This window comes from Mesoplodon mirus (assembly GCF_964341445.2).
Source record: "Mesoplodon mirus genome assembly, chromosome: 1".
NCBI lineage: Eukaryota > Metazoa > Chordata > Mammalia > Artiodactyla > Ziphiidae > Mesoplodon > Mesoplodon mirus.
In genome coordinates this window covers 217,147,633-217,169,349 of record NC_138976.1, presented here as the reverse complement: position 1 = coordinate 217,169,349, position 21,717 = coordinate 217,147,633, and the positions used below count along the sequence as shown (strand labels likewise).

The following is a 21,717-nucleotide window of genomic DNA, read 5'->3' as shown; positions in this document are numbered from 1 at the left end:
TTTTTAGTAAGGACTGTAGGCATACTTGTTGCTGTACTTAATAAAAGCTTTGAATTTGAACTTGTAACAGTTCTTCATGGGCAAGCAGCTTCCTAAGATTATATTTATATTCTATAAATGGGGCGAAATGCACTAACAGAAGCATGTCAAGTTCCCTGGTCTCACGACCCAAAAGGGGGTGGGAGGGTCATAGCAGTGAAATAGGAAGCCTCCGTGGGAGCACTTACCGACAGACAAGCTCACCGTCCATAGCATCTTGCTCATCAGTGCTGGCAAAAGAGACCCGGCCACCAATCACTGCACCAATGATATAAACCAGCCACGTCAGCCTTCCTGCAACAGGAAGAAGACCCATTAGTGTCACCACCAGCGATCATTTCATGAGGAAATGCCACACTGTGAGGTTCATTTCTTACTATGGGCTTCCTTAATCTCAAGAAACTGAAAAAGTCATAAAGTTTAACTTTTCTTCCAGAGAATAGCTACTACTCTGCTCTGGTAAGGGTGATGCCAAGGGCGAAATTCATTAGATAACCAAGGCTCCCCTATCGGACAGGGTCGTTATTTTTACAGTGCGGTGCTTTCTTAAAGTTAAACATACCCGCTGCAGGTATGATTTCAGGTGCTCCTCCCTAGTTCCCTGTGGCATTTATTATCAGATATTCTTTTGTGTATATGGAGCTAACTGATGATGGAAGAATTCTGGGGGGAAAGGTGAAAGAGAGGTAGCAACGAGCGAAAGCGTGCTGACAGCACCTTCTGCCAGGCCCAGTCCACTGTCCACTCACCCTCCTGCACTGCAATGTCCATGGGGCTGGCGCTGGCACTCTGGAGCAGCTCCTGATAGGACTGGGCAGACTGGTCAAACAACTGCACGAGGAGCGCACATGTCTTCTCATATTCACAGCGCCCGATTGTAGACAGCTGGTCCAACTGCTGCTGGACCAGACCTGTATCCTCCAGGGGATCTTCCAGTCCATCTCTACTCCCAAGGGAAGAAGGAAGGCGCTCTCTTAAAATATGCCTACTGATTTCTCCGCCGCAGCAGTTCTCCTTCTCCATGTATCCACCCCATGCAGTTGTAGAGGCCCACACCCCAACCCCACTTTTTACCAAGGAAGGAAAGTTAAGAACAGGTGGAAGGCAGGTGTCTCAACCTAGCATCAGTCTCCCGTAGGTATGCTCTGCCCATTGGTGTCCAGTCTTCCAATTCCCAGTCGCTTAACATTTGTCTGCCACGATCCTCTCAGTCCTATGCTTCTCACCCCTAAAAAAGCTCTTGGTTTTCAGCCTCTTGTTTGTTCCTGACTATAGTAAACTTTGTGACTACAAGTAACCTGTCCCTTGTGTGAGGTCATTGTGACCAGATGTGTTTTGGAATTCAGAAATCTTCAGATTTTAGGGAGGCACTATGATGCTTCTACCATGTAATATGAACCCTCCCTGGGCTGTGGCATGTCAAATACAATATTCCTGTAGCCAAATGTATAAGTATTATGAACAGTCACACGAAGTAGAATTTTTTTTTTTTTGCGGTACGCGGGCCTCTCACTGTCGTGGCCTCTCCCGTCGCGGAGCACAGGCTCAGGACGCGCAGGCTCAGCGGCCATGGCTCACGGGCCCAGCCGCTCCGCGGCACGTGGGATCTTCCTGGACCGGGGCACGAACCCGCGTCCCCTGCATCGGCAGGCGGACTCTCAACCACTGCGCCACCAGGGAAGCCCCGAAGTAGAATTTTTAAAAAATGACTATAAATGGTCTCATATCAGCACATCTCAAGTTTTGCCACCAAATGAGTTTTGTGCCAAACTTATGAGAAAAATTAATTTTCACATCTTAAATTTCAGAAATGCAGATGAGGCACTGTGGCTCTATACCAGGTCTTGCCTTATCTACTGGTTCCTAGACTTGAAAGTCTCACCGTAAGTTCGCCATGTACTGTTACATCATCGTATGACAACCCAGCAGCAGCACCATCACGGCAGCAAGCAGTTCAGAGCTGTGCGTTTACCACGACCCACACACGAGGCCGGGACACAGTAAGTTAATCCTCATTACAACTGTGCCCAAGAGTACACAGCTATTAACCGGCTACGTGGGCCCAGAGCCCATACATGTAACCCTCCCAAGCATGGCCTTGCTGAAACTAGCTGAGTCCTCAGGAATAGAAACTATGCAGCTAACAGAACAGTGCTTTCCAACGGGCGGGCTTCACAAATACTCAGATTTGGAAATGATTCAAGTCATAAACAGTTGAGACTATAATTCTTACGACAATTAAAGGTACTTGATTCTGAGCAAATTAAGAATCTGAGTTAAAAAAAAAACAAAAACACCCCAAACCTTCAGAGTCCAAGTAAATTCCCCTGAGAAATAGCCAATGAAAAAAGTATACAAGATAGGTCCCTACACAAAGAATAACCTCATTCTTGTTTTTTTTTTGGCCACGCCATGCAGCAGGTGGGATCTCAGTTCCCTGACCAGGGATCGAACCCATGCCCCCTGCAGGAAACTCGGAGTCTTAAACCATTGGACCGCCAGGAAGTCCCTAGAATAACTCCATTTCATATAGGTCATTTCTAAAGGGTCTGACATTTCTTTACTATAGATTTCTGGTCCAGTTAGTAGTCAAGGAAGACAGAAACCATGTGTCAGTATAATGCAGTCAGTGACCGGCTGCCTGGAGTTCTTACATCTTCTAGTAAGCTCTGGATTGTGTAGCTTATTTATCTGCTTATTTCTTTAGAAGTTCACATTAAGCACCTATATTTTACACATTATAATTGTTGTCATCTATAGCTTATCAATGCTTCTCTCATGTTTAAAGGAAATCAGTGGCAAGGACAAACGTTATACTGATATACTCTGTATTCAAAGCTACTGCTATGGTTGACGAAGGGACACGAATAGGATATTAAAGAGAAGGACTCTTCTTCTGGACTTCATGCTCTCCTCAGCTATTGTGCTAACGTGAAAAAAACGCCCATTATGGTGGTAGCTCCACTATGACTCATATCAAGTACGCTTTTGCCAACTGGGTGTCTGATCTTCTGGCAAGTCGGACGCCAGGCCACCTGTGGGGAAAGAGGGAGGCTGCCCCAGTGTCCTTACCTCAGTATGATGTGCACAGATTCCAAACGGGATGTGATGTAGGCTTTGGTGACCTCAGGAGTGTAAGTCTCCAGCATGTGGGGCTCTGTGGCTTTCACGTATGGCACGGAGGCTGCCAGCCGCTGCCACAGGCTCAGGAGATAGTGCACGCTATTTGGGGCAAATTCCCAGTGCTGAGGAAAACCAAGAGAGTAGGAGGCATAGTTCTCATTTTTGTGCGTAATACATTAGTCCCATGCCATCTAACACAAAAGATAAAGACTTTTCTTTAAAAAAAAAAAAAGAGAGAGAGAATGAGGATAAACTTTGATGGGCTTTGCTCTGTGCACGGCAACTAGTCTCATGTGTTTAGTGGTATTTCAGAGATTAAACATCCAGTGAGGAGCTATTCTGAGCTGGCTGAGTAACTGGCTCTCATCAGTAGCACGAGCATCTCGTGGAGAACTTGTTAGAAACAGAGACGCCAAGGCTCCAACCTGGACCTAGTGAACCAGAAATTATGGGGGTAGGACCCAAGCACCTGCATTTCTCATCAAGCTGCCCAGATGATTCTGATGCAAGCCATCGCCTGTGAGAACCACTGCCTACACATGACTAAGAAAGAGAGGGCGCCGAGTCTCTCTTCACTCTTCTGCCCAGCTCCCTGTTCCAGTCTTGCCTTTTCTGGGGGACTACAAGGGAAGTCTCCCAGTCTTGAATCTAAATATTATTCTTGCAGTTCCCTCATGCTCCTCTATCCACACTGCTTGCACTTTTGTAATGTGAACGAGTAGCTGCAATAGTAACCACTCTGTGCAGGGTTGCCCTATACTTACATTCGCTTCTGCCGAGGGAAAAAGAAATTCTTACAAGGTTAAATAAAACCAATGAGTAAGAGAAGAGGTTCCAACGTTTAGGAAGAAAGGGACAAGCAATCAAAGACAAACCTGTAGGCTGGTCACTGTGAAGTTAGCTATCAATCGGATGACCTCAGGGTAGTTTTCCACCTTTACTAGTTCTCCCAGTTGATAGTTACTCTTCAATCGGGCCAGTAGTCTGCAAAACTCATGGTAATTGTTTGGGTCTGATAAACTCTGGTGACAGCACAGGGAGGAAAATAAAATGTAAAATGTGACTCATTATACTTCTTCCCGAATGACATCTGGGATGATGGCATGAGGAGAGGGGGGAATCTGCTGCAGGTCATCATTCAGAATGACACATCTGTATAATGTTTAAAAGCAATTTTTTTTAAAGTCACTTTTAAAAGGGATTATTACATCTATTATCTCATCTGTCCATAATAATCATCCTGTGAGATGGGGTTATTAGCCTCAACTGGAAGAGTCCGAAACAGAAGCCCAGAAGGACAACACTACTTGCCCAGGGCTGTAAAGTTGATTAACGGCAGAAAACGGGCACGATCTAAGATGTGACTGGTCTGTTTGCTTCCCACCAATCAAATGAAAAGTAATGAGATTTTTATTTTCACATCTGTTAAATCTGTCATTAAGCACAACTAAACTACAGTGGCAAAGTTACACAAATATTTCATATATTATATCATCTTTGCTACAATAAACGTACTCCTATATTAGTATGTTTATGTATTTTATTATATACTTATATCAAACACTTTTCATCTGTTTGCATACTACACCAGCATACTTGTTTCCTTACATATGTCCTCCTCTATTAGAGGAGGGCAGGTTTTGTTTTGCTCACCACTGAATCCCTGGCACATGGTAGGTGGCTCCATACAATTTGTTGATAGAATAAATGAATTTTTAAAAAGAGGGAGACAACAGAGTATATTTAAAAGTGAACTGTTTTTATGGTATTTTCTAGTGTGGAGAAGAAATACTTAAAAAAAAGAGGTGTTAGCTGAGTCTTTGGGACTGAAAAAGACAAAAGGCCAACTGAGTTATGGAATGAATATCTGAACGAGAAATAGCTCCCCTCCCACCTAAATGTAGCCCTATACACTTAGGTAAATAATGTACATTCAAAAAAATGGAAATGAAAACAAAAAACAAATTTTAGATTCTTAATTTCTTTGGGAAAAATGACTAGCTCTATCCTTATTTTCCTTCAAAGTGATCCCTTCCCTAAAAGAATGCCATTTGCAGCAACATGGGTGGACCTAGAGATTGTCATACTGAGTGAAGTAAGTCAGACAAGGAAAGACAAATATCGTATGATATCGCTTACATGTGGAATCTAAAAAAAAGGGTACAAATGAACTTATTTACAAAACAGAAGTAAAGTCACGGATGTAGAAAACAAACTTATGGTTACCAAGGGATAAGAGGGGGAGGGATAAATTGGGAGACTGGGGTTGATATATACACACTACTGTATATAAAATAGGTAAGTAGTAAGAACCTGCTGTATAGCACAGGGAACTCTACTCAATACCTTGTAATGGACTATGTGGGAAAAGAATCTAAAAAAAAAGAGTGGATATATGTATATGTATAACTGATTCACCTTGCTGTACACCTGAAACTAACACAACATTGTAAATCAACTATACTCCAATAAAAATGAACAACAACAAAAGGGGATCCCTTCCCACAATTCCTACATTCCTGAAACTAGAGGATACAAGCTCCTCTTCTGGGTAAGTATTATTTAGATCTACAAATATACACTCACTTAAATCTTCTGAAGGATGACAGACTGAACTGTCTTCTCTGATTTCTGCTAAGTGTGACCTCTAGATTGATTTTTCTTTGGAGCCATAACAGATAGGCATATACTAATCATACACACATATACACACACAAGTAAAAATAATTCTCAAAAACCTTACCTGTGGGTTTTCCAGTATTCGTTTAACACCATCAACAAGGTGAGAGAGAAACTTGGCCCTCTCTGCATTGTTAAACAGGGATCTTCTAACTGAGGCAATCTGTACTAAGCACGATAATACCTAAAGCAGGGCACAACCCAAACACAAATGATCAAAAAGACTGTGTAGCTATTTTCATTACCCTTTTTCCCCTGCTGTAAATATTCTTCTTTACATACAGCACTAATGCTGTCCTTTCAACCCCTGCTACCATTATAATGATATAAAAAAAAAGATCAACGGAGATGTAGCTTAGGATATCTGAAACAGCTTTATTAAAAGAAACATAAAAAGAGCATCAGATCCAGGTTGGTTGTAACAACTAGTTAAATCCATAGTTTGGAAATTCATCTACATTTTATTCGTTGACCACCTTGATGGCTTCTTTGATTTGTGTTTAAGATATATATTGAAAGCTTGAAAATACCAAGCAATTCATAGTTTAAATAATGCTTTAGATTTAGTTTTTTTTTTGTTTTATTAAGGCCTTTTGGCTAATCAGCCTTTGCTATGTACTGCTATAATGAAATAACCAAGTCAGATCTGTGCCCTGAAGAAAACAGGTTTTAAAATGAAAGCATTTTCCCCTTTCCCCGCTGTGCTAGGTATTTACATTCTGTTTACCCCTCCAGATCTATTTTCTGCCCTTCTCCTCCCTGTCTCTGCTCCCTGGGAGGCTGACCTCTGTTGACTAACAGCAGCCAAGTTCCCTTGCCCTCTTGCTTCTCATTGGCTTCAACCATTGGAAAGTACCAGCAGGAGATCATGGGCAGGAAGAAAGAGGAGCCCCCTCCCCACCCCCAGCTGGGCCATGGTTGGCAGAGTTTCTCTACCTCTGGTGAACAGCCCTCCCCTGAGTCACAGCTTCAGCTCTCTCCAGGGTTTCTTCCCCTTGCCCCTTGAGGCTGCCCACCATTGCTAGCCCCAGGGGGTGTACATCACCACCCCTTGTTGGATTCCCTTAATTTTGCCCACCCCTTTACGAACAGTCCTTTCATTCATTACCCTTCTTAAGTGTGTTACCTTTTCCTGAAGTAAACTTAACGATACAAAAAACACGAACTCATGTTTCTGCTGAAGTGAAGGTCCACATTAATTTGGAAAAGTGCTATTACCAGGAAAGTAGTCTACTGCAGAAAAACTACGCAAAACACCCACTTACTTTACTGTATTTTCTTTGCATGTTTTGTACAATGGTATTTTATACCAACAATCTGAAATATCAGACCAACGCCTTTTAGGACCTGAATGAATTTTGAGATTTGAGGAGGTTAATTATTGCTTTAAAGGAGAAATGCAGCATTCCCAAGAGGTTTCAAATGTTATTCAGGATAAGTATGCAAATATGCCTTCCCAATACAGCTTCCATTTAGCACTTATGTAACATATGCTTGAGGGATTTTCAGAAATTTTCTTAGTCTTGACAATCTTCAAATAGGCAATATAAGGTGAATTCCCCACATTCTAGCCTGTGGCAATTTGAGGGATAGTAAAAAGCCAGATACAAAGGGGAGACCAAAAGAGCTTGACATCTGCAGCAATCTGTCAGTAATGACAGGAACAACTATTTTTGGCCACACTGCGTGGCTTGCGGGATCTTAGTTCCCCAACCAGGGACTGAACCCGGGCCCCTGCAGTGAAAGCGTGAATTCCTAACCACTGGACCGCCAAGGAATTCCCAGGAACAATTTAGAAGGAATTAAGACTTTACTGTGAGAACCTTTAGGTGACAAGCTTTATCTCAAAAGGCTAGACAACTAACCCTAGTATTTCTATGCTTTACTTCTATGATTTTGTACAACAGAATGAACATAAGGCTTATTCACCAATTGCTACGTTCTAGAAATAGAAACTGTGGTCCTGACTCACCAGAGGTGAAAACGAAGGAGGGATGGAATGATACAGGTCAAAAAACAGTTGCAGAGTTGAAGAATCTAAGAACGCTGAAAGACAAAAGAGCACTTTACTGAGTACGTCTGCACAATGCAGCTGGCACACTCCGGTGCTATAGTCATCGGGGAGCATATCTTCCTGATTTCTTATCTTACAGAATGTTTATTTCATTTGAAAGTGATAAGCTAATAGGGGCTTTTTGTTTTCCGTTCTTTTTTTTGTTTTGTTTTTTTTAAGCACTTGTTTTTAGCTCCTCTAAGAAATGGATTCATTCTTCTGATCCTCAAACAACTTAAGACAATCAGAACTCTGTTCATAGCAAGAATTTTTATCCTTAGGAATACAATACCAAGCATAAGCACAAGTTCTTTTATTTGATTTTGTTTTTAAAGTTAGAAATTCCCTCAAATGAGTAAGATATCAGAAGTCTCTAGGTGATTAACATAAGGTCAAACTCACATCCGCCAGGAACCCAGTAATTAAAGAGTTCTCCCTGGCTGGGGGATCCTCCAACAGCCTCTCTCTGACTTTAAAAAGACCCATACTGACATCCTAAGTTTTCTCTAAGAGCAAGCAGGGGATTTGCCAGGGGTTCCTGAGACCACCCTGCAGACTCCAGGTAGAGTGGAGAGGCAACCTGTTTCAGAGGGTGTGACTGTATTACCTGATCGCCAGCTGGTGGGAATCTGTACCGTGCACAGGTCATCTGAGGACTCATCAGTAGAAGTGCCGATGAAATCAAAGTTTAGGCAGTTATGAGTGAGTTTGAGCAGTTGCATCAGCAAGCCATGCTGACTTTCATCATTCAAGTTCAGATTCTTTCCAGAAGCCTGTAAAAATGACCACATATGAGCCCCAAACAATCACTCCTCTCTTCCAAGCTTGCTACCAGACTTACGAGGAGGCCGCTAAGCCAGAAAAGGAGGGTGGTATTCCAACACAGTCAAGTGACGTTTCTCTCCCAAAAGATGCTGCACTTCCATCACCTTCAAAGTCCTTCCATCACTATGAAACTCCTAGCTCCTTATTTACTATTAAAACATATTTACTATAAAAACATGAAGCTGGGGGCTTTCCTGGTGGCGCAGTGGTTGAGAGTCCGCCTGCCGATGCAGGGGACACGGGTTCGTGCCCCGGTCCAGGAAGATCCCACATGCCACGGAGCGGCTGGGCCCGTGAGCCATGGCCGCTAAGCCTGCGCGTCCGGACCCTGTGCTCCGCAACGGGAGAGGCCCCAACAGTGAGAGGCCTGCGTACCGCAAAAAAAAAAAATCAAATCAAATCAAATCACAAAAAACCATGAAGCTCGTATTTAAAGAAATTCCCCCTTTGACACTTACTCTTTATATGCTGTTGGCATCGTGGCCACAGTGAATTCTGAAGCAGTATAGGATGTTTGGTTACTTTATTTGAATTTTAGATACTTATCATTTCTAGACAGGGCTGGACTAAACTCTGGAGGGAGTTCTAGTAAATTTTACACCCTGCCCTATCTTCCTTCCTCTTTTTAACATTACCATCGCCAGCATCAAGAAAAATCTTTCAGACCACAATCAAAACAAAATCACCACTGAATTTTATTTATTCATCAGAGCAGTGTACCGGCCTATAGCTCAATAGTGGTCCAGAGCTACGGTGACTATGAGATTCAAATATCTACCAGCTGTGACCTCAGTGACTGGCTGGCTCATTGTTTTTGACAGAATCAGTATTAGAGGAGGTTTCAAGGCTCAGTTTTCTCAAAAGCTTTTTCCCTCTAGAAACAGCTTTTGCGAGGCAGCTTGTGAGCTACAACAGCTTTTGCGAGGCAGCTTGCCCAAACTGAGAATTTTTTGGGAATTCTGAAGTAAAACTAGGTAACTGAAGGAAAAGAGGGACATCATTAACTGGGACAAAAGAAAAATCCAAACTTGCTTCTAATCGTACAATTGAGACATACTGGAAAATGAGAACAAGAACAAGAAAACAAACAAACAAAAAACCCCCAAACGAACACAAAGCCAGAGGCTAATTCCATTTGGCTTTCTATAGCGACGAAGCATCCAAACATGGTTATACATGTGTAGAACTCACAAGTTAACATTTCTTCCTTAGTTCAAGTCTATCAATAAATGAAATACAACTTTCTATTTTAAAACTGGTGATTTCCTTCTGTGATACTGTCTACCCCTTCAGGTTATGAAATCTAAGTGGATGTTAAAAATTCAAAATCTGCTTTTCCTTACAGATGTTGCTTGTTTATTTGCTGCCTGTAACTCAGCAGGGGACAGGGAAGCCAGCCTAGTTTTAGTATGCTAACAATGTAGTCTGAGACGGCTTTCAAAGCACTGAGAATCCAAACACCATAAAGTGAAGATGCTTTTACTCCACATAGGAAGATCTTATGTGGATTTAAAAAAAGCCAACAAGAAAAACCTCAAACTTTGTGGTAAACTAGTTCCTTTAAAATAGCAGCATGGGATAAGTGTTCACATACTGCTCTTTACCTAGGGGAACAGATGTGAAATAGGGAAATCACAATTCTTTCTTACAGTTTGGTAAGTTTCTTCCACAGCTCGGACATATGTATTACGTGACACATGACGATGATTAAAGAGATGCATAAACTCTCGTGGGGTCATAACAAGTCCCCACTTATTCTCATCCTTTCAAAAGGACCTGTGAAGCAGGTCCCAACATACAATCTCACCTGTTTTAGCAGATTGCAGGAAAGAGTGAAGATATCAAATAACGATGAATCTCGGAAAGAAGAGGCTATTTTTCTGTGCTTGGTTAAAGGATGGGTGGTGTCTGCCTGTGCAGAAAAACAAACCAACGCAAGTTTTAGAATTAGTTGCAAAGAAAATAATTTTCTTGTAGACTTCAAGTAAACTAGAAGGATTTTCAGTAAGACCAACATAAATAACAAAATACATTTTAAACATTTAAGTTACTGTTAGACCATATTTAGTGAGAGAATGCAGATGACAATAAGCTGCTAATGACAGCTAGCCAGGATATCATGTCTCTACTGCATACAGAGGGAAGACAGAAGGAGAGGTGAGTATCTCCACTGCAAAGTTTTAATTTCCTCTGCACTCAGGGAGGTAAAATTTAACAAACTGTTGGAAGACATTGCTAATAATTTCTATCATGTTGTATTGTGGCTTAGTCTCAAAACCAGACAGTAGCAAGGCTTGGGTTTTGGTAAACAATCCAGTCAGGGCTGAAGTTACTACAAAATTTCTAAAACAGTCATTGACTAACAGCCGTGAACTTAGGATAGACGATAGCCTGTAATACTCTCTTCCTTCTCTAACGTATTTCAATGTGCAGTCTATACCACAGACGTGAGTACTTAAATTAAGTGGTTGTATTCGTCTCTCATTTACTCCTCTGTTCTTGTCTTTTCGTCATATTTTAAAGGTTTTTGTGGTCAAGGATTAAGTCTTTTACTTCTTTAGTAGGCCCTCTATTTCTGACACATAGTAGGTACTCAATGAGTGCAATAAAGGAATTTCAAGGTTGCCTAGAGTAATTTCAGTCCAACCATTTACTGTAAGCTTAAATCTCTTCTATATACTGTTTAGTTCAACCAGGAGGGAGTTCATTTTGCTTTTGGCACATTAAAGAAAAAATGCAGCAAGATTTCTGATAGACAACCAAGTTATGGAATGCCCCCTTAATTTTATTTCTAAGTTCAAATAGGAATGGTAACAGAAATATGCTTTCTGATATAAATGACAACCAAAAAAAAAAAAAAAAAGCCAATAGAAAACTAAGTTACATAGAGGTTCAAAGTGTTCCGATTTTTGCTTCCGTGTCACTGTGTTATCATAAATGTCGTGGATAAAAAGGTGATGCTAGATTATATACCAGATGCTATATATAATCTGTTATACTGATCATAATACAGAGAATAATTACATCTTAAGTATGTCACACACATTTCTATTATTTTCTTAAAAAAGACAAAATTTCGAAGATTTAAAAAATACCGACACTGATGGATTTTCTGGAACCAAGCTTCAAAGGGGAGAGCATTAACCCCACAATCTCTGTACTTAAGTTAACGCATGCTCTCTTACTACAAGGGTAATAGTGGGTAAATAATAAGTTAGTTGCTAAGAGCACAGGCTCTGTAATAAGCCTATATGGGGTTTGAATTCATATACTGTTGCCAGGTAACTGTGACACTGTAGGCAAATTATTCAACCTTTATGAGCCTCAGTTTCCTTATCTAGGAAATGGGATAACCAGAGTCCCTATCTCACAGGACTATTGTGAGAATAAAATTAGTATAAGTAAAGTGCTTAGAACAGTGCCTGTCACATAGAAATCACTCAGAAGTGTGAGCTATTATTTCGATAATTACCAACCGCAATGGGGATTGCATGTGACAGAGAACACAAGATGGACTCCAGATTTCAACGGACTGTAAGCTAGTGCATTTAAAATAGTACCAACTCACAGTTAAAATTTCTCAGGGTTAATAGAAATGTCTGCGTAAATACAAGCAGTAGCAACGATGCCAATGTAATTAATAGCTGACAACTGAAGGGTGAGATGTTACAATTAATATTAATTCTGGCCTGTTCAATAATTATAACATTTTAGCTGGATACAAAAGTAAATGACTAAAAAATAATAACCAGAGCAAAAGAAAGCCACTGGTGTTTCCTCTGTAGTAATCTGTGACATCAATGACTATTTTAAAAAATTACCTGGTATTTAGCAGAATGTTTCGTGCATTCTGAAAAGACTATCAGCAAAATCTTTAATAACAGCACATGAGAACTGATTTTTGAATCTTTACCAACACATTAACTTATACAGCGGAAGGGGCACCACCAATGATGCTGGTTTCCTAAGTTCTGACTTAGGACCGTTGCTCTCATCTCTAACAATGAACATTAATACCACTGAGGAAAGCTGAGATGAGAGGAAAAAATATTCCAGAGACAGAAGGGGATCTGGATATTAAGAGTGAGGCAGACTGCACTTACAGAGGGAAACCCAATGGAACTAGTTTGTTTCAAAAGGGCATTAATCACTTACCGCAAAAGCACACAACTGCCAAAAAAGATCATCCCCCACACAGCAGAAAACACCAATACTAAGAAAAAATATGGCACTTACTTCAATGAGGAAGGCTGTAGCACTTACTTGATTAATTTCATTGGTTAGCTGAGATAAAATTGTGACACCAATGATGCAGTATTCAACACTATCCTGGTTTAAAAAAAAAAAAGGCAGAAAGAGTTGGCCTGTGCAGCTTGATTTCAGCATTTGGAATGCAGTCATACTCTTGAAATAACAGAGTCCTGTGCTGCTATTAAAACTGCCTAGACAATGTAGCAAGAAACTGTAGTTTAAAACTTCTGCTTTGCAGGACATAAAATCTAACCTGCCATAAAAGAAGACTGCTAAATCTGACTTCATCAAAATTGAAACCCTTTGTATTTTAAAAATACCCTTAAGTATCATACCATACATATCACAGAAAGAGAAACTAGCAAATCACATTTAAGATAAGTGATGAACGTGTAAGATAATTTACAAAGAGACTGTATACAAAAAAGGGCAAAGAACCCGATAAAAAAATGTACATAAGATATAAACAGGAAGTTCACAGAAAAACAAAAATAAGTAGTAAATCAGCATATGAAAATTTGTTCTGTCTCATCTGTAACTCAAATGCTGAGCTACCAATTCTTTCTACCTACCAAACTGGAAAAATAAAGCTGAGGTCACAGGGTGGAGGTACAGGGAAATAGGCATTCTTTTAATTGTTGCAGGGAACAACTTTTTTTTGAGGGTAATTTGGAAATATCCTTGCAAACCCAAAATACACACATCCCTCTGATTGAATAATTCAAAGGCTGGGAATTCACACTATAAACACACTTAACTCAAAGTATAAAAAGATATATATATATATACACACACGCACACTAGGATATTCACTGAAGTATTTATTTAAGTCAAGATATAGATACTAACTAAATGCCCACCTATAAAAGTTAAATGAATTATGGTATTTTAAACTGGAATGGTATGTAGGCATTAGAAAGAATGAAGCAGGTTTTGTGCTGACATCTAAACATGTAAAGCCGAGACACATGAAGAGTTAAAAAGACACAGAAGAATATATACCAAGTAATTCCACTTATAGATCAATATGTAAGTAAGCATATATTGCTTCACCCATTTTTATTCCATCAAACACATAAATCATACCTGTAAAAACCTTGTGACATCTGTGATTGCATTTCTGAAGACATAGTCATCCTTCTGACAGTCAAACCAGCCCAGTTTTGTGATTCTGGCATATAACTGAATAAGTGCTTGTGTCACGAAAGTAGCCAACTTTGGCCGAGTGGCAAGGTAGTTGAGCACGTAGTTCCCTATAAAACAAAAGTAATCTGTGTTGTAGAAGGCTCTGCCAGGGAAGGGTGTACATCTTTAAATGTCTAAGAAGTGGTAAATTTAAACTATTTACCCTAAACTTCCCTAATTATTCACACTATTGAGAAATGGGACTTGGAATTTAAGATTCATAGGCTTTCCAACTCAGAATATACAACGTGTCACAATGAAGAATCTGAGGTAAGGCAGCCTTGAATCTATCCCTCGATGGTTAAATAGCATGGTCTGCACAGAATTCAAAATCCTTAACAATGTTTTTCTTAGTTATTAGTGACAGTAAAGACTGAATGAAAGAAACCTTCTGAAAACCGAAGGGATAATGCAGGCTTTATCTAGAAACAATTATATCGGGTCCTCTTCACTTTTAAGCCCAAATTCTGGAAAGAAACTGGATTCTAGATATTCTGTATGCTTAGCAATTTCAGAACATTATCAGACAAGCAACATAAATGTAACTATTACTAGAACATCACTCAACTAATTTCTTTAAGAGAAAAAAGATAACTCTCTACTTACGAATATCTATTCGTTGTTCCAATGGTAGAGGGTTATTTGTGCGCGATACAAGCTTTGTAAGGCATGTAGCTGCCAGTAACTGGGAGTAAGATGACTGTGAAAAGAGGGGGGAAAGGACTTAGAATTCAATTTTATTGAGTTAGTCAGTCATAAAGTTTTTAACTTGGAGATCTGTTCTCAAATTCAAGAAAATTAATCGGCTTTGCTATACTTAATCCTCAGGATTTTAAAGGGTCACATACTAAGGAAAAATGAGCCCCACAAAGCATAAGTGCTCATTAAGCCGATTTCAGTCATGAACAAAGGGCAGGATAAAGTGAATGGCTGATCAAACTGAACCTAATACAGGTATCTGTATCACTTTGAGAGGGCAGAAGTTAGAGGGGCTCTTCTCAGAAAAGAAGCTAAATCTCTTCTTTCATTTAAGTCAAGAAATCTTCTCCCTCCAACAGCCTTGTTATAATGATGTTTCAAAAAGTTTCACCTCATAATACTCCTATAGTATGGCATTAGAAAGAGGGGAAAAAAGAAAAAGAAGACAAGAAGAAGTAGTTTTAGAAGGAACCACCACATTATGCTGGGTAGTTAATCCCCCCATTGTATCTTCCCATCAGCACAACTATCAATCAGCTACAGCTTTGGGGAATGTATATGCTAGTTTTAGTAGTAAATTCCTAACAATTATTTATGAGAAAGAAAAATTATGCCCTAGGCAATGGAATAGCATTATCATTCTCAAGTGTGGATTTTAATGAATTTTAACCTTATGGAGAATCAGAGTATTCTATCTGATCATAATGTATAAGGAGGAGCCGTGTGCAAATTCAGATTCCCCCATGTGGCTATATTATATAATGTCACATAACAGGGACAGACTCAGAATCATCAAAACAATTTAATCAAGGGTTAAACATAATTTCCCACGAAACTATAAGTCCTTAAGACAGTAGGCTATCCATAGGCATTACATCATCCCATCAGTTATAAAAATAACTTAAGTTTATGGAAAAAATCTATAAAAGTGACTTTGACATCTGATTTTTTTTTTTTTACATCTTTTTTGGAGTATAATTGCTTTGCAATGGTGTGTTAGTTTCTGCTTTATAACAAAGTGAATCAGTTATACATATACATATGTGCCCATATCTCTTCCCTCTTGCGTCTCCCTCCCCCCCACCCTCCCTATCCCACTCCCCCAGGCGGTCACAAAGCACCGAGCTGATCTCCCTGTGCTATGCAGCTGCTTCCCACTAGCTATCTACCTTACGTTTGGTAGTGTATATATGTCCATGCCTCTCTCTCGCTTTGTCACATCTTACCCTTCCCGCTCCCCATATCCTCAAGTCCATTCTCTAGTAGGTCTGTGTCTTTATTCCTGTATTATCCCTAGGTTCTTCATGATATTTTTTTTTCTTAAATTCCATATATATGTGTTAGCATACGATATTTGTCTTTCTCTTTCTGACTTACTTCACTCTGTATGACAGACTCTAGGTCTATCCACCTCATTACAAATAGCTCAATTTTGTTTCCTTTTATGGCCGAGTAATATTCCATTGTATATATGTGCCACATCTTCTTTATCCATTCATCCGATGATGGACACTTAGGTTGTTTCCACCTCCGGGCTATTGTAAATAGAGCTGCAATGAACATTTTGGTACATGACTCTTTTTGAATTATGGTTTTCTCAGGGTATATGCCCAGTAGTGGGATTGCTGGGTCATATGGTAGTTCTATTTGTAGTTTTTTAAGGCACCTCCATACTGTTCTCCATAGTGGCTGTACCAATTCACATTCCCACCAACAGTGCAAGAGGGTTCCCTTTTCTCCACACCCTCTCCAGCATTTATTGTTTCTAGATTTTTTGATGATGGCCATTCTGACTGGTGTGAGATGATATCCCATTGTAGTTTTGATTTGCATTTCTCTAATGATTAATGATGTTGAGCATTCTTTCATGTGTTTGTTGGCAATCTGTATATCTTCTTTGGAGAAATGTCTATTTAGGTCTTCTGCCCATTTTTGGATTGGGTTGTTTGTTTTTTTGTTATTGAGCTGCATGAGCTGCTTATAAATTTTGGAGATTAATCCTTTGTCAGTTGCTTCATTTGCAAATATTTTCTCCCATTCTGAGGGCTGTCTTTTGGTCTTGTTTATGGTTTCCTTTGCTGTGCAAAAGCTTTGAAGTTTCATTAGGTCCCATTTGTTTATCTTTGTTTTTATTTCCATTTCTCTAGGAGGTGGGTCCAAAAGGATCTTGCTGTGATTTATGTCATAGAGTGTTCTGCCTATGTCTTCCTCTAAGAGTTTGATAGTGTCTGGCCTTACATTTAGGTCTTTAATCCATTTTGAGCTTATTTTTGTGTATGGTGTTAGAGAGTGATCTAATCTCATACTTTTACATGTAGCTGTCCAGTTTTCCCAGCACCACTTATTGAAGAGGCTGTCCTTTCTCCACTGTACATTCCTGCCTCCTTTATCAAAGATAAGGTGACCATATGTGTGTGGGTTTATCTCTGGGCTTTCTATCCTGTTCCATTGATCTATATTTCTGTTTCTGTGCCAGTACCATACTGTCTTGATTACTGTAGCTTTGTAGTATAGTCTGAAGTCAGGGAGCCTGATTCCTCCAGCTGCGTTTTTCGTTCTCAAGATTGCTTTGGCTATTCGGGGTCTTTTGTGTTTCCATACAAATTGTGAAATTTTTTGTTCTAGTTCTGTGAAAAATGCCAATGGTAGTTTGATAGGGATTGCATTGAATCTATAGATTGTTTTGGGTAGTAGAGTCATTTTCACAATGTTGATTCTTCCAATCCAAGAACATGGTATATCTCTCCATCTATTTGTATCATCTTTAATTTCTTTCATCAGTGTCTTATAATTTTCTGCATACAGGTCTTTTGTCTCCTTAGGTAGGTTTATTCCTAGATATTTTATTCTTTTTGTTGCAATGGTAAATGGGAGTGTTTTCTTGATTTCTCTTTCAGATTTTTCATCATTAGTGTATAGGAATGCCAGAGATTTCTGTGCATTAATTTTGTATCCTGCTACTTTACCAAATTCATTGATTTGCTCTAGTAGTTTTCTGGTAGCATCTTTAGGATTCTCTATGTATAGTATCATGTCATCTGCAATCAGTGACAGTTTTACTTCTTGTTTTCCAATTTGGATTCCTTTTATTTCCTTTTCTTCTGATTGCTGTGGCTAAAACTTCCAAAACTATGTTGAATAAGAGTGGTGAGAGTGGGCAACCTTGTCTTGTTCCTGATCTTAGTGGAAATGGTTTCAGTTTTTCACCATTGAGGACGATGTTGGCTGTGGGTTTGTCATATATGGCCTTTATTATGTTGAGGAAAGCTCCCTCTATGCCTACTTTCTGCAGGGTTTTTATCATAAATGGGTGTTGAAAGCTTTCTCTGCATCTATTGAGATGATCATATGGTTTTTCTCCTTCAATTTGTTAATATGGTGTATCACGTTGATTGATTTGCATATATTGAAGAATCCTTGCATTCCTGGAATAAACCCCACTTGATCATGGTGTATGACATGTGATTTTTATTCAACACCCTTGAACATGGTTTAAACTGACTAAAGCAGGTGTGTCAAATCACTAATAATGCAAGAGAGGCTACTATAACTATAGAACATAGTGTATATCTATACACTATATAACATGTGAATGGTTTCTGCATATAATTCCAATAAATCTGCTAAGTCACTAAGAAGTCAATTGAGATTAAAAAGGAAGAACCCACTATAATTAAGTGTTTTCAGTATTGCACCAACCCTGTTTTATTCCAGCCTGTTGACTGACAACATGAGGAACTGGAGTTAACAGAGTCACAAATGACACTGTGGGGCTCCAGTGGGAGTCAAATGAGAGCTAGCTGTGCATCTCCCACAGTACAAATCCAAGTGGATCAATCCTAGAACCAAGGGATTGAAAAGAAATACAAAAAAATCTGAAAATAGAACAGAGCCCTACACAGTCTCTGACCATGACTGTAATCTTGTACGCTTGGGAAGAGTTAGCTCCCTCAGCTACTAAAGGATATTATTTAGCCAACTATAATTTGTTCAGTTTACTGCATAAATTCTGTAACACTACTAATGCAAATTCAAAAATGAAGTCATCTAGAATTCTATACTCTCAACAAATTAACTGCTTTCCTCCTTTTCACATTTCCTTTTAGTCTTCAGCAGAGTGCTGGCTCCAGGTCTAGCTGGGATTCTAACTGTCTTGATGCCCTTTCATGATACCCTGATTGGATGCTTACCCTTCCTAAGACCTCCATCTTGCCAAAAATATTAACTGAATCAAGTCATGTCTCATTAAAAGCATTATTGATCATTGCATGCCATTTTTTTTTTTTTTTTTGCGGTACGCGGGCCTCTGTTGTGGCCTCTCCCGTTGTGGAGCACAGGCTCTGGACGCGCAAGCTCAGCGGCCATGGCTCATGGGCCCCGCCTCTCTGTGGTATGTGGCATCTTCCTGGACCGGGGCACGAACCCGTGTCCCCTGCATCGGCAGGCGGACTCTCAACCACTGCGCCACCAGGGAAGCTCTGCATGCCATTTTTAAGCTGGAAGAGGTTCTAATGCCATTTTTAAGCTGGAAGAGGTTCTAATTCCATTTTAAAAACTGTAACTTCCTGTAATTTTCACTGTCGAGGTAATTTCTTCCCCTACACTTCTAAGACAAGAAGCAACTGTGGTACAGGGGAGGAAAAACAGAGAAGACTAGGGATCTTACAAGGTGACATGAACTTTGTGGATAAGAAATGTCAATTATATACAACCCTGTCTTCTTTGTAAAGGATACGAAGTGGTACTTAAGTGTAAAAAACAGAAAAAGAGTCCCAGAAATTTGATTCAAGACGAAAAATTACAGGACAAAAATATACACTCAATGAGATGTTCCCTGATGAGTCTGTAAGGTCTTTTTTGCCAACCTGGCAGTTCTGGTACTTTTTTAAAGTGAAATTAACAAGGCAGAGGTACCTAGAAAAATCAAGGAACAGAAGTTATCCCAATCCACCCCTAAACTCAGAACCAGAATATATTTTCCTAAACCTATTACCCTTTAGGATTTTTCAAATCTTACGTACACTTCCTCTTTCGAGGAGTAGCTGGCACTTGCTCAGGCAATCAGGGCTGTTGGTGAATTCAACCAAGGCTTTCTCTGCCTGGAGTCGAGTGGTTGTATCTGTTGTTTCATACAGCTGTTTGCACAGATTCTCTAGTTGGGCCAGGCTCTGGAAAAGATCAGTCAAAAAAGAAATCAGTCGAGCCTACTATATACACAAGGTACTGTGCTCGAAATGACTGGATAAAGATAAATAATAATCAATGAAGACAGACTTGCTTCTCAACATGGAAGAGAATCTGGGTGACCTTCAATAAAAACCATTTACAGCCTTCTTTATTTGATGCTTTAGAAAACAAAATGATAGAATGCCTAAAATATCTATATACTTTTTCAGTCATTCCCTTAAAGATCAATCACAAATGACATATTTTTTTCCTTGCAGATACCCATCCTAAGCTTTTCCAAAAAGTTTTCAAATAAAAATTCAGAATTTACTTGCTCCGCCATCCATTTCAAGATTATGAATACTAGAGTCATCGCTGTAAAATTAAGCACATAAACACACCATGTAAGCATCACACAGATCTTTACACACGTTTAAGCATTCTCCCTTTGCCTAGTAGTTATCAGTTTACAGTTATGTGTATGCACAACGATGGCCAACATCTATGAGAAAGCTTCCGAATGCAAGTACGTACCTTCCTCCCCGGATCCCTCATGTCTAAAGTTCAGCGATTCTCTTCTGTTGCACTTTAAACTCTTGCTTTGGATCCAAATTTAAAACGCAGGGTCAAAATAAATTTAACCCTAGCATGTGCTCAGAGATAAGACATGGGAAACGCCCCCAAACAAACCCTTCTCTCCAAATCTTGAACCAGTTCCAGGGAGGCAGGAAGGAGATGGGTATGTGCTTTGGTCCAAACCCCAAAGGGATGCAAATCCACCTCCACTTAATGTGTTCAAAAGCAAAGAGGAAAGGAATGTGTAAGGGTTCACGTGACTGTCGCCTTTCACTGACTAGAGAGAAGGGCAAACATCTGCTAGTTTTCAAAGGGCCAGTCTGGACTTTACGAAGAAATTCTGAGCCTATTTTCTACAGCAGCGAACAAGATCTGGTTTAAGTAGTTTGAAGGATCCTACTATTAGAAAAGACAATTCTGACAAGAACAAAAATAATAATAATAATAATTAGACAAACCAACCTGTGTAAATACCCTAAAATACATTACACAGTCTGCCCAAGGCTTTTCATTATCACTTTATTTCATTATGCTGTGGCTTTATAAATCGCAGCTTTTCTACTAAGTAGTAAAGCCCTTAGGGCAGGATACCTATTTTATTCAATCTGATTAATAGATTTCAAACATTAACCTAAAGAAAACAAGAAAGACAAATACTGACCCACTAAGATCATCAGTCTCACTTCAGGGAGCCCTCTACAAACCGCCCACCTCCACTCCAAAACAAGATAAACAAACCACCCTTCAAAACATCTTGGGACTCTGATTAGGCTCTTGTTTAATCTGTCCCTCTCTGACTTCCAGAGGTCCCCCTTAATACCCTCCTCAATTCAAAAGCACAGAGAAAACTGTACTTGCAAAGCCAGATCTCAAGTAATGAAAGTTCTATAAGCAATAGCTGATTTTTTCATACAGCATATAAATACAAGGAATAGAGAATAAGGCTAATTAACTACATTTATTCCATAAAACACATGTGAAAGTCAGTGTTACGCCTGCCAGTACTGGCCAAACATCCAGTGAATCAGTTTAATTATAAATCCCCACATTCCTAAGCAAGGGATTAAATCTCTTTCACAACGTTTTTGTTTCAACCCAGCAGGCTGGTTCCCCCCTCCCCC

At 39.7% G+C, this 21,717-nt stretch overlaps 1 protein-coding gene across 2 annotated transcripts in view; it reads right to left on the bottom strand.

The window, feature by feature from the left end:
• Positions 1–21,717, bottom strand: part of XPO7 (exportin 7) — an 86,136-nt gene that overhangs the window by 19,516 nt on the left and 44,903 nt on the right. For both annotated transcript variants that reach the window (XM_082624802.1, XM_082624803.1), the window contains exons 2-13: positions 19,876–20,022; positions 14,762–14,855; positions 14,057–14,223; positions 12,983–13,048; positions 10,527–10,631; positions 8,502–8,667; positions 7,814–7,887; positions 5,906–6,025; positions 4,038–4,184; positions 3,112–3,284; positions 789–982; positions 228–333 (exon numbers count right to left, since the gene is read on the bottom strand). In XM_082624802.1, coding sequence (XP_082480928.1) covers positions 228–333; positions 789–982; positions 3,112–3,284; positions 4,038–4,184; positions 5,906–6,025; positions 7,814–7,887; positions 8,502–8,667; positions 10,527–10,631; positions 12,983–13,048; positions 14,057–14,223; positions 14,762–14,855; positions 19,876–20,022 — 1,559 coding nt within the window. The remainder of the gene's footprint in view (positions 1–227; positions 334–788; positions 983–3,111; positions 3,285–4,037; positions 4,185–5,905; positions 6,026–7,813; positions 7,888–8,501; positions 8,668–10,526; positions 10,632–12,982; positions 13,049–14,056; positions 14,224–14,761; positions 14,856–19,875; positions 20,023–21,717) is intronic.